The sequence below is a fragment of the Carcharhinus amblyrhynchos genome, chromosome 10, assembly GCF_965287045.1.
Source record: "Carcharhinus amblyrhynchos chromosome 10, sCarAmb.v2.hapA, whole genome shotgun sequence".
Classification (NCBI taxonomy): Eukaryota; Metazoa; Chordata; class Chondrichthyes; order Carcharhiniformes; family Carcharhinidae; genus Carcharhinus; species Carcharhinus amblyrhynchos.
The window spans coordinates 78,829,894-78,842,769 of NC_137333.1; the positions used below are offsets into that span (position 1 = coordinate 78,829,894).

General features: G+C 42.0%; 1 protein-coding gene across 6 annotated transcripts in view; it reads left to right on the top strand.

The window, feature by feature from the left end:
- The window catches only part of fryb (furry homolog b (Drosophila)), a 360,066-nt gene that overhangs the window by 145,874 nt on the left and 201,316 nt on the right, over positions 1-12,876 (top strand). For all 6 annotated transcript variants that reach the window (XR_013888056.1, XM_080197438.1, XM_080197440.1 and 3 more), the window contains exons 11-13: positions 4,635-4,736; positions 6,238-6,341; positions 11,846-11,954. Coding sequence is in view for 5 of the 6 variants with exons in the window: in XM_080197438.1 (XP_080053564.1) it covers positions 4,635-4,736; positions 6,238-6,341; positions 11,846-11,954 (315 nt within the window). In the remaining variant the exon portion in view is untranslated. The remainder of the gene's footprint in view (positions 1-4,634; positions 4,737-6,237; positions 6,342-11,845; positions 11,955-12,876) is intronic.

Here is a 12,876-nt window from a genome sequence, read left to right on the forward strand (position 1 = left end):
ACATTCATTCAAGAATCAAATCGCAATGGAGCAGTCAATATTGATAGAACTGAGAAATATGAAGGGGAAAATCACTTTGATAGGGTTGTACTATAGGCCCCCAGATAGTCAGTGGAAAATTGAGGAGCAAATACATAAGGAGATTGCAGATAGCTCCAAGAAAAATAGGGTGGTAATAGTATGGGATTTTAACTTTCCCAACATTGACTGATGTAGTATTAGAGATTTGGATGGAGAGAAATTTGTTGAGTGTATTCAAGAGGAATTTCTCATTCAGTATGTGGATGGCCAGACTAGAGAGGGGACAAAACTTGATCTCCTCTTGGGAAATAAGGAAGGCCAGGTGACAGAAATGTTAGTGAGGGATCACTCTGGGACCAGTGACCATAATTCAATTAGGTTTAAGATAGCAATGGACAATGATAGTTCTGTCGCAAAAGTTAAAATTCTGAATTTGGGGAAGGCTAATTTTGATTATATCAGGCAGGAACTTTGAACAATTAAATGGGGAATGTCTGGTAAGTGGGAGGCTTTCAAAAGTGTGTTAACCAGGGTTCAAGGTAAGCACATTCCTCTTAGAGTGAAGGGCAAGGCTGGCAGAAGTAGGGAACCTTGGAGGATAGGGATATTGAAGCCCTAGTCAAGAAGAAGAAAGAGGTACATGACATGCACAGGCATGGGATCAAGTGGATGCCTTGAAGAATATAAAGGATGTAGGAGTAGTGTTAAGAGAGAAATCAGGAGCGCAAAAAGGGAACACAAGATTTTTTTGGCAGATAAGGCAAAGGAGAATCCAAAGGAATTCTACATATACATAAAGGGCAAAAGAGTAAATAGAGAGAAGGTAGGATCTCTTAAGGATCAACAAGTCACCTATGTGCGGATCCACAAGAGATACATGAGATCCTAAATGAATATTTCTCATCAATATTCACTGTTGAGGAAAGCATGGATGTTAGGGAACTTGGGGAAATAAATTGTGATGTCTTGAGAAATGTACATATAACAGAGAAGGACGTGCTGGAAGCCTTAAAGCGCATCAAGGTAGGTAAATCCCCAGGACCTGATGAAATGTATCCCAGGACACTGTGGGAGGATAGGGAAGAAATTGTGGGTCCCCTAGCAGAGATATTTGAATCATCAATAGCCACAAGCGAGATGGCTGAAAATTAGAGGGTGGCAAATGTTGTGCCTTTGTTTAAGAAGGGCTGCAGGGAAAAGCCTGGGAACTACAGGCCAGTGAGCCTCACATCTGTAATGGGTAAGTTGTTAGAAGGTATTTTAAGAGGCAGGATCCACAGTCATTTAGAGACGCAGGGACTGATTAGGGTGAGTCAGCATGGCTTTGTGAGTGGAAATCATTGTCTCACTTGATTGAGTTTTTTGAAGGAGTAAGCAGGAAGGTAAATGAAGGCAGTGCAGTTGATGTTGTTTACATGGAGTTTAGCAAGGCCTTTGACAAGATGGTAGGTTGTTGCATAAGGTTAAATCTCATGGGATCCAGGGTGAGGTAGCCAAATGGATACAAAATTGGCTTGATGACAGAAGACAAAGGGTGGTTGTGGAAGACTGTTTTTCAAACTGGAGTCCTGTGATCAATGGTGTGCTTCAGGCATCGGTGCTGGGTCCACTGTTATTTGTCATTTATATTTATGATTTGGATGAGAATTTGGTAGGCATGGTTAGTAAGTTTGCAGATGTCACCAAGATTGGTGGCATAGTGGACAGTGAAGAAGGTTATCTAGGATTGCAACAGGATTTTGATTAATTGGGCCAGTGGGATGAGAAATGGCAGATGGAGTTTAATTTAGATAAATGTGAGGTGATGCATTTTGGTTAATCGAACCAGAGCAGGACTTGCTCAGTTAATGGTAGGGTGTTGGGGAGAGTTATAGAACAAAAAGATCTAGGGCTACAGATTCAAAGCTCCTTGAAAGTGGAGTCACAGGTGGACAGAGTGGTGAAGAAGATATTTGACATGCTTGGTTTCATTGGTCAGAACACTGAACACAGAAGTTGGGATGTCTTGTTGAAGTTGTACAAGACATTGGTAAGGCCACACTTGGAATACTGTGTAGAGTTCTGGTCATCCTTTATAGGAAGGATATTATTAACCTAGAAAGAGTACAGAAAAGATTTACTAGGATGCAACCGAGACTTGATGATTTGTGTTACAAGGAGAGGCTGGATAGACTGGCTCTTTTTTCCCCAAGAGTGTAGGAGGCTTAGGAATGATCTGATAGAGGTCTGTAAAATAATGAGGGATATAGATCAGCTAAATACTCAATATCTTTTCCCAAAGGTAAGGGTGTCTACACCTAGAGGGCGTAGGTTTAAGATGAGAGGGGAGAAATACAGAAGTATCCAGAGGGCAATTTTTTCACACACAGGGTGGTGAGTGTCCAGAACAAGCTGCCAGAAGCAATAGTAGAGACGGATACAATTTTGTCTTTCAAAAGATGGGTATAGAGGGATATGAGCCAAATGCAGGCAACTGAGACTAGCTTATGGGTTTAAAAAGGGGTAGCGTGGACAAGCTGGGCCGGAGGGCCTGTTTCCATGCTGTAAACTTCTATGACTTAGTCAAAATTGGCAGCGGTGTGTTCTTCACTATCTCCTAGAGGACAAGAATGGAAACCCCACTATCCAGAGTATTCAGGCTGTAGTACTTGGTTTGCTTCTTTTAATGACTTTGCTAACCTGCAGCACAATGATTAGTGATTACATAAGAACATAAGAAATAGGAGCAGGAGTAGGCCATCTAGCCCTTCGAGCCTGCCCCGCCATTCAATAAGATCATGGCTGATCTGCCGTGTCTCAGTTCCACATTCCCGCCCTCTCCCCGTAACCCTTAATCCCCTTGCCTATCAAAAACCTATCAACCCACGTCTTAAATATATTTAGCGAGGCAGCCTCCACCACTTCAACGGGCAGAGAATTCCAGAGATTCACCACCCTTTGAGTGAAGAAGTTCCTCCTCAACTCCATTCTAAACCACCCCCCTTTATCTTGAGGCTATGCCCTCTAGTCCTACTGTCCTTTCTGAGCAGGAAGAGCCTCTCCACCTCTATCCTATCCATCCCATTCATCATCTTATATGTCTCAATGAGATCTCCCCTCATTCTTCTAAACTCCAACGAGTACAAGCCTAGTTTATTCAGCCTCTCCTCATAGTTCAACCCCCTCAACTCCAGTATCAGCCTAGTAAACCTCCTCTGCACTCCCTCCAAGGCCAAAATATCCTTGCGTAAGTGCGGCGACCAAAACTGCACACAGTACTCCAGCTGCGGCCTCACCAGTGCCCTGTACAGCTGCAGCAAGACCTCCCTACTTTTATATTCAATCCCCCTCGCTATGAAGGCCAGCATCCCATTCGCCTTCCTGACCACCTGCTGCACCTGCAGGCTGGGTTTTTGCAACTCATGCACAAGGACCCCGAGGTCCCTCTGCACCGTCGCATGCTGCAGTTTTTCGCCATGTAAGTAATAGTCCTTCCTACCATTATTCCTACCAAAGTGGACAACTTCACACTTGCCAACATTAAATTCCATTTGCCAGTTCCTGGCCCATTCGTCCAGCCTATCTAGATCCCTCTGCAGACTTTCTACACCCTCCGCACAATTTGCCGTTCCACCAATCTTGGTGTCATCAGCAAATTTCGACACCATACACTCGGTTCTCTCCTCCAGATCATCTATATAAATGGTAAATAGCTGAGGCCCCAGCACCAACCCCGGGGCACTCCACTAGTCACCAACCGCCAATCCGAATAGCACCCATTGACCCCCACTCTCTGTCTCCTATTTGACAGCCAATCCCCTATCCACACTAACACCCTACCCCCAACTCCATGCCCCCTGACCTTCTGTAATAACCTCTTGTGCAGCTAATTGGTTAATTTGTACTCTTGAGATCCCTTTGTTCCTCAATGCCACCAAAATTTGCACATTTTAAGTAATAGTTTAAAGTTTATTTATCAGTATCACAAGTAAGCTTACATAGACTCTGCAATGAAGTTACTCTGAAAGTCCCCGAATTGCCACACTCCGGTGCCTGTTCGAGTGCACTGAAGGAGAATTTAACATGGCCAGTGTACCTAACCAATGCATCTTTCAAGCCGGGAATCAAACTCGAGTTCCTGGCACTGTGAGGCACTGTGCACCACCATGCCACCCCCATTATTACTTAATAAGCAATAATGTTGAATTTGTGTATTTTTTCATTCTCTTTGAATACTTACTTTCATTAGTTACAAGCATTGGAAATGAGGACAAATGGGTTATTTGTTTGACAGTCAAAAATAATTCAATTGTTAGTGAAGAATCTGTTTACTTTCCAATTATTGTGGCAAAGCTGAACAGATAGATGTATCAGTGACCAATGGCATATGAGGATGTGAAGGCAGAGGTTAACTTGTTCAAATGTCCAGTGTGTCCAGGCAACACTGTCCTGCCTAAGATCCGTCCCTTAATTAACATCAAAAATAGATTAATTAACTGAGGTAATTCATCTCATTGCTTTTTGCGGGATCTTGTTGTGAAGCACTTCAAATAATTCTTAAGAATATGAAAAGTGCCCTCTATCTGTCTGCAAATACAAATTATTTCTAATATTTTTCTTTGTTTATTCCACAGGCTCTGTTCCCTTTGGTAACCTGTCTTCTCTGTGTCAGCCAAAAGCAATTCTTTCTCGTTCGATGGCATATCTTCCTAAACAATTGTTTATCCAATCTTAAAGTCAGTAAACACATTTTAATTAATTCTTTATGGGCTTCTGCAGTGACTGTCAGGATATACTTTGTTTTATAATTCACATGTAGCTTACAGAAAACAGGCTGGCCTTTTATATTGCCTTTTCAACCAGCCAAATGAATGAATTTTAGTAGAAAACAATAATATACAATGCTGGAAAATGTAGTTCATATGAATGTTACAAATATTAGCCAGCAATCAGTACAATTTTTGCAATCTTTCTTTTTCACTAAAGTTCGGAATTCTAGCATGAGAGACCACTCATCAGTGCAGCTTCCAGGTTCTTGTCCAGCAGTTCCAAGCAGTACTTTGGTATTCAGAGTGATTGCTGAGAATGTTGCCCCTCACAATAAAATGCAACATACTTGCCCCTGCTCTCCATCCCAAATATGGTTGAGTCAGAACATAAATAGGAGCAGAAGTAGATCATTTGGCCCCCACGTCTGCTCTGCCACTCATTAAGATCATCGTTGATGTAATTGTGACCTCAATGCCACTTTCCTGCCTGCCCCTCAAAATCCTTGTTTCTCTTGTAAATAAAAAATTTTGTTTGACTCACTTTGAATATATTCAGTTATCCAGTCTCCCCTGCTGTCCAGGGTAGAGAATTCCAAACGTTCACAACTCTTTGACAGAAGAAATTCTTCCTCACTTAGAATAGACCCATAGAATTCCTACAGTGCAGAAAGAGGCCATTTGACCCATCAAGTCTGCACCGACTCTGAAAGAGCATCCCAACTAGGCCACCCCCTCTGAAATATTGCTCAGTGATTATCTGTATATGTGTTCAGCAGTTTAATTCGTTAAGTTTTACATTTAATACCTCCTCGGTTATAGTTTAAACTCCACCCAAGCTTAAGAGAAAAGAAATCATAAAACTCATCTATCAATCACCTATCTTCTCACCATATAATGCCGAAGAGCAAAGCTCTCTGGTCTCGCTGTCTTGTTCTCTCTTTGAATGCTCCCCATTTTGTAAATGACCAGAACCTGCACCTGTTCACTTCTGTGCCAAATTCCATCAGCTACCAAATTCCTGAGTGAAATACTGTGTTGAAGTTGGAATCTATCAAACTGCTGTTGCTGTTCTGCTTTTTCCTGTCGGAGCTGCTCACTATTGTTTGGCTTGATTTCTTCTGCACTCCTGGAGTAGTTATTCTGTTTGATTGAGCTTACCAGGATGATAGCCCAATCCATAGAATGCTGTAGTTGTTTTCAAGGTTTCAGTACACACTACTGTATTCGGTAAACAGTGAGCAGTTACCAGGAAAATAAAACACATAGAAGGATCAAAAAACATTCATATAATTACTCATCATATGTTAACCAGATTTTAATGCATGGCAGTCTAATTGATTCGCAGATAAATTGTCCATCTGTCATTGTTTTCAGCCATTAAATGCAGCAAAATCCCAAACTTATTTAAAATCAGGATTTTTAGTAATAATTATTGGTAAACCTAATGATTTTATCTTTTTTCTTATAGAATAAAGATCCTAAAATGGCTCGTGTTGCACTTGAATCACTGTACAGACTATTGTGGGTCTACATGATAAGGATTAAATGTGAAAGTAATAATGTGACACAGAGGTAATAGAAGTCTACATTAACAAAGAAGTATGGTGAATATGCCCATTTTTAAAGACCTTTCTGGGTGTATTCATTATCCATGATTTCTATCTGACCTGCCCATCAAAAATTAGAGCAGATTTGGGTCAAATACCCATTTTACACAACGTTTGATTTTACCCTTTATTAACTTCATGTTCTCTCTCACTTGGCAGTTTAGGATAAAATCAGCATTTTAACTAAAATTAGTTATCAATATGAATAATTTGAACATAGTTAGAAAGTACTTGGAGCAGTTTTTTTTAACCCAACCGTCCACCATCCTGAGAAAAGATCAGTGGGGTCCAGGACTTATGCAGTGACAAGTTTTTTTAAAAATTGGCATTTTTCCATTTTTGCATAAGCACTGTGTTTTCACTTAGTGGTTCATGTTGTATTTGAGGATATTAAAGTGCATTTTTATTGAACAGTACTGAATTCCACATTCCCTCAGGTCTTTAGTGGATCACATCAATGGCTGTCCTAGCCTTTATATGTCATCTTCAAAATAAGATGGAAAAACACATTGGCATTACTATTGAAACTGGAAAATTGTGTTTAAGCACTGTATAACATGGACTTATGTATGGGCAACACAAATATTGGTGCCAAACTGCTCAGTATATTGATCAGTTGAACAATGTCCTGTTGAATCAGTGAACTGTTGTTTCTTATTTATCTGTGTTTAGTATGTAAACCACAGATTATGGCCAGGTTCTCCACTGCGAGAATGGAGAATTTGATGTCCAGCCAAATCTGCATTCACTGCAGCAGGACCGGAGAATCCCACATGCAGGCGAGGTTGGAGAATTCTGGCCTCTATAAATAAAGCTTAGCTGTACAAGAAGAAAACATATTCAGCAATTATTGTGCTTTATGCTGTGATCAAAAGTAAGCTAACGACTTGTGATGCTGAAAAGTCTTGTGGATGGCAACATTTTTAGCATTATCCATTATTGCACTATTAGCAACAACATGTGAGTTAAAGGATGGGAGTATTACATTGGAAATTGAGTTTTGTTTTGTTTTCTTTATCCATCACATTTAAACAGAATCATAAACTGGCAAAAGATAACATAATAATTTTACTAACTTTGTAGAATTTGACTAAAGAATTATAATCATGATTTGCCACTTCTTCAAAAATAACAGGATGCTTTTGTTGTTCTACATTGATCTGTCTATTAGAGGGTCACTCTCAACTCATTGGTTCATAAGCGATTCACTCCTAACAAACTCTCAGTCAGCTAACTTTAGTTGTACAGCATCAGTGTATTGGAAGTATTAAAAACAAACTGTTGATGGATTAAGTGGGCATAGTGAGACAGCACACACTTTCAATTCTCTGGCATAGTTTTGCAAATAATGTAAACTGATGGGTTTTATAGGTTAGGCGGATTAGCCATGGGAAATGTGCATTGTTTATGGGGACAGGGTGCAGGAGAGGACTTGGATAAAATATGGTTGGTGCAGACCCATGGGCTGAATGGCCTTCTTCCGCACTGTAGGGTTTCAGTGGACCAAACTATTGGCATCCTGGAGGTTACTGTTGACCCAAAACTGAACTGGGCCAGCCATATCAATATTGTGGCTACAAGAGCAGGTCAGAGGCATGAAATTCTATGACAAGTAATCCTCCTCCTGAGTCCCCAAAGCCTGACCACTATCTACAAGGCACAAGTTAGGAGTGTGAGGGAATATTTTCCACTTGCCTGGAAGAGTATGTTTCAATAACATTCAAGAAGCTTAACACCACCATCCAGGTCAAAGCAGCCTGCTTAATCGGCATCCCATCCACCACCCTAAACATTCACTCCTTCCACCACCGACAAAATGGTGGGTATCATCTACAAAATACACTGCAGCAAATCACCAAGGCTCCTTCGACAGCATCTTCCAAACATGTGACCTCTACCACGTAGAAGGGGAAGGGCAACAAATGCATGGGGACATCATCATCTGCAAATTCCCCTCCGAGCCACATGCCAACCTGACTTGGAACCATACTGCTGTTCCTGCGCTGTTGCTGAGCCAATATCCTGGAATTTCTTCCCTCACAACACTGTTGCTCTACCTACGCCACATGGTCTGCAGTAGTTCAAGAAGGCAGCTCACCATCACCGTTTCAAGTCAATTAGGGATGATTAACAATTTCTGGTCTACTAAATGATTCTCATATCTTGTAAAAGAATAATGAAAAATTCAATTCAAAATTAACAACTATTCCATTGTTTTCAAGAGAAAATTGCAATTACAGATTTTAATGATGGAATTTAACACTGAAAAGTTTGAGGTGATACACTTTGGAAGGAGTAATTTAACAAGGAAGTAGTTCAATGAATGACATAACACTAGGATCTTCTGAGGAACAAAGTTATCTTGGTGTGTTTGTCCGTAGATTTCTGAAGGCAGAATGATATTATAGTAGGGTGATGAAAAAGGCATATGGGACGCTTGCCTATATCAATCAAGGTATAGTTACAAAAGCAGGGAAGTCATGTTGGAGTTGTATAGCATTTTTGTGAGAACACAGCTGGTGTACTTGTGCAGTTCTAGTCACCACATTATAGAAAGGATGTGATTTGAGAGGAGGTGGTGCAGAGGAGATTCATCAGGATGCTGCCTGGGATGGAACATTTAAGTTATGAAGAAGGGTTGAGTAGACTTGGGTTGTTTTCATTAGAGTAAAGAAGACTCAGGGAAGACTGATCAAGGTGTTCAAGATTATGAGAAGTATAGACAGGGTGAGGAGGGAGCAGCTGTTCTCCTTAGTTGAAGAGTCAGTCACAAGGGTGCACAAGGTCAAGATGAGGGCAGAAGCTAGAAGGAGATTGGTATGAGAAAGAACTGTTACAACAGTCTTAAATGCATTGCTTTGGAGAGTAGTAGAGGCAGTTACCTCACATCCTTTAAAAAGTACTTGGGGAGCACTTGGCATATCATAACATTCAAGACTATAGAACATAGAACACTACAGCACAAACAGGCCCTTCGGCCCACGAGTTACGCCGATCACATCAACACCTATCTATAACCCCCAATCCCATAAAACCCCATATACTCATCCAGAAGTCTTTTAAAAGACCCCAGCGAGTTCGCCTCCACCGCCACTGACGGCAGCCGATTCCACTCACTCACCGCTCTCTGAGTGAAAAACTTACCCCTAACATCACTTCTGTACTTTCCTCCCCGCACCTTAAATCTGTGTCCTCTCGTAGCGACCATTTCAACCCGGGGAAATAGCCTCTGAGAATCCACCCTATCCATTCCTCTCAACATTTTATAAACCTCTATCAGGTCGCCTCTCAACCTTCGTCTCTCCAGGGAAAAGAGACCCAGCTCCCTCAACCTAACTTCATAAGGCATGCCTCCCAGTCCAGGCAACATCCTTGTAAATCTCCTCTGTACCCTTTCAATAGCTTCTATGTCTTTCCTATAGTGAGGCGACCAGAACTGCACACAGTACTCCAAATGAGGCCTGACAAGGGTCTTATAAAGTTGCAGCATTACCTCCCGACTCCTAAACTCAATCCCTCGATTAATGAAGGCCAGTACACCATACGCCTTCTTGACCACCTCTTCCACCTGCGAGGCCGATTTAAGAGTCCTGTGGACCCGGACCCCAAGATCCTTCTGCTCTTCAACACTACTAAGACTCCTGCCCTTGATAGTGTACTCGTTCATCCCGTTGGTTCTGCCAAAATGGACGACTACGCATTTATCCGCGTTGAAGTCCATCTGCCACTTCTCCGCCCAGCCCTGCATCCTATTTATGTCCTGCTGCAACTTTTGACATCCTTCCAGACCATCCACAACACCACTGACCTTCGTGTCATCAGCGAACTTACTTACCCATCCCTCCACTTCCTCATCCAGGTCATTTATGAAAATGACAAACAGCAAGGGTCCTAGAACAGATCCCTGGGGCACTCCACTGGTGACTGACCTCCATTCAGAAAAAGACCCATCCACAACCACTCTCTGCCTTCTGCAGGCAAGCCAGTTCTGGATCCACAAGGCCAAAGGCCCTTGGATCCCATGCCCTCTCACCTTCTCAAGAAGTCTTGCATGGGGGACCTTATCAAACGCCTTGCTGAAGTCCATGTACACCACGTCCACGGCACTTCCTTCGTCAATGTGTTCAGTCACATTATCGAAGAACTCAACTAGGCTTGTAAGGCACGACCTGCCCTTGACAAATCCATGCTGACTATTCCTGATCATGTCAAACCTCTCCAAATGCTCGTAAATCTTGTCCCTCAGAAGCCTCTCCATCAGCTTACCAACCACTGAGGTCAGACTCACCGGTCGGTAATTTCCCGGGCTATCTCTGTTCCCTTTCTTGAAAACAGGGACTACATCCGCAATCCTCCAATCTTCCGGAACCTCTCCCGTCTCCATTGACGACGCAAAGATCATCGCCAGGGGCTCTGCAATCACTTCCCTCGCCTCCCACAGTATCCTGGGGTATATCCCATCTGGTCCTGGCGACTTATCTATCTTGATAGAATTCAAAAGTTCTAACACATCCTCCACCTTAATATCCACAAACTCAATCTTTTCCATCTGCTGCAAATCCGTAGCAAAATCTCCCAGATCAGCTTCCACCGTGAATACTGAGGCAAAGTACTCATTAAGCACCTCTGCCATTTCTTCTGGTTCCACACAGACCTTTCCCCCTTCACCTTTTATAGGTCCTATCCCTTCTCTTCTCATCCTTTTACCTTTTACATATTTATAGAAGGCCTTGGGATTCTCCTTAATCTTACCCGCCAAGGTCTTCTCATGACCCCTTCTGGCTCTCCTAATTTCCCTTTTAAGCTCCTTTCTACAGTCCTTATACTCCTCAAGATCCTTAACCTCTCCTAGTTCCCTGAACCTTTTGTACACCTTCCCTTTCCTCCTGACTAGGTTCAACACAGCCTTCGTGCACCACGGTTCCCGCGACCTACCAAAACCCCCTTGTCTCATCGGAACGTTGTCATGCATAGCTCCAGACAAACATTCCTTGAATATCCGCCACCTTCCTTCGGTACTTTTCCCTAAGAACGCCTCCTTCCAGTTTATTTATCCAAGTAACTTCCTGACTTCTTCGTATCTCCCAGTGCTGGAAAATGGGATTAGGTAGATCAGTCAGGTGTTCCTCACATGTCAGTGCAGATTTGATGGGCCGAAGGGCTTCTTCTGCACTGTGTGATTCTTTGATACTGGACTCAGCAATAAAACCTCAAATTTCAAAACAATGTCTTTTTTAGGACTATATTTTATAACCATTGTCTGTAACTCATTAAAAGTTGTTTTAAACATGATTATTCAAAGGAGTGTTTGATAGATTTGGAGCAATTAGTATTCATGATTAATTAACGTTTATTAAAATTGAACAAATATAGTCATTCATTGTCAGTGTGATTAAATCTGCAGCCACACTTTCATCACTTTCCATTGAGAAGAACATTCAGTCAACCATCAATGTCTTTCTTTTACAGTCGACTCGGAAGCATAACTGCAACACTTTTTCCCAAAGGATCTCGCAGTGTGGTGCCAAGGGATATGCCTCTCAACATTTTTGTGAAAATCATACAGTTCATTGCACAGGTATAGGAAAGATACCAGAACTTGCTGTATTTATTACTTTACTTCATTCTTGAAATAACTTCTTGACAGAGTAGATGTAAATAAATAAAACAAGATGCATGAACTATTCTTACAATTATGCTATGAGTATCATAATAATATGTTCATAACCTTAATATGTAAATATTTTAAAAATTGCAGAATGTTTTTCATTGTGCAAATAGTTCCAACAGGAAAATATGGGAAGATATGTATTTTGCATTTCACAATATCAACAGAGGACGTGTGAGGAACCACGTTGCTTCTCACATTGATGTTTAGGCAGACAAAATTCCCTGCATGCATACTGAACTACAGACTAGATTTTTATGCCCCAGTCCCCTGCTACAAGAGTGGGTCAGCAGGATGTGTTGGGCAATCTGCCTGCCCTTGAGCCCCATCCTCCTCAGCTCTTCAAGACCTGACAAAGTGATCCTGGCAAACTCACCCTATTTTCCTACTTCTTTGGCTTTCAATGATGTTCCAGGTCAGGGTTTGGCTGCAGTCCAAATGGTTGCTGCTGCAGTTAGTGTCACTGGTGGGACTAAAGAACTGCAGACCATCTAATTGGCAGCCTATCTGGCCTCAGGGGACTGAAGCCACAACCTCAGGCAACTAATTGCCTGACAATAGTAAAATTTGTTTGTGCCAAGTGGCAGTGGAAACAGGCTGACCCCCAACATTCCAGCCAGTGGGTAGAGCATGTACAGGGTTTTCCAGCTGTGCTCACCCCAAAACTGAAAAATCTCACCTGAGGCCAACGGACCTTTTGCATGGTTCCCCTGCTCGCTATGATTCTCGTGGCGGGAGGGACAGTTAAGTTCTCCTCTTTGTCTCTGCTTTAAATCCTGGCCACAGAAATGAAGCTCTGAACACTATTTTACTGAATAAACCTTAAAATGTA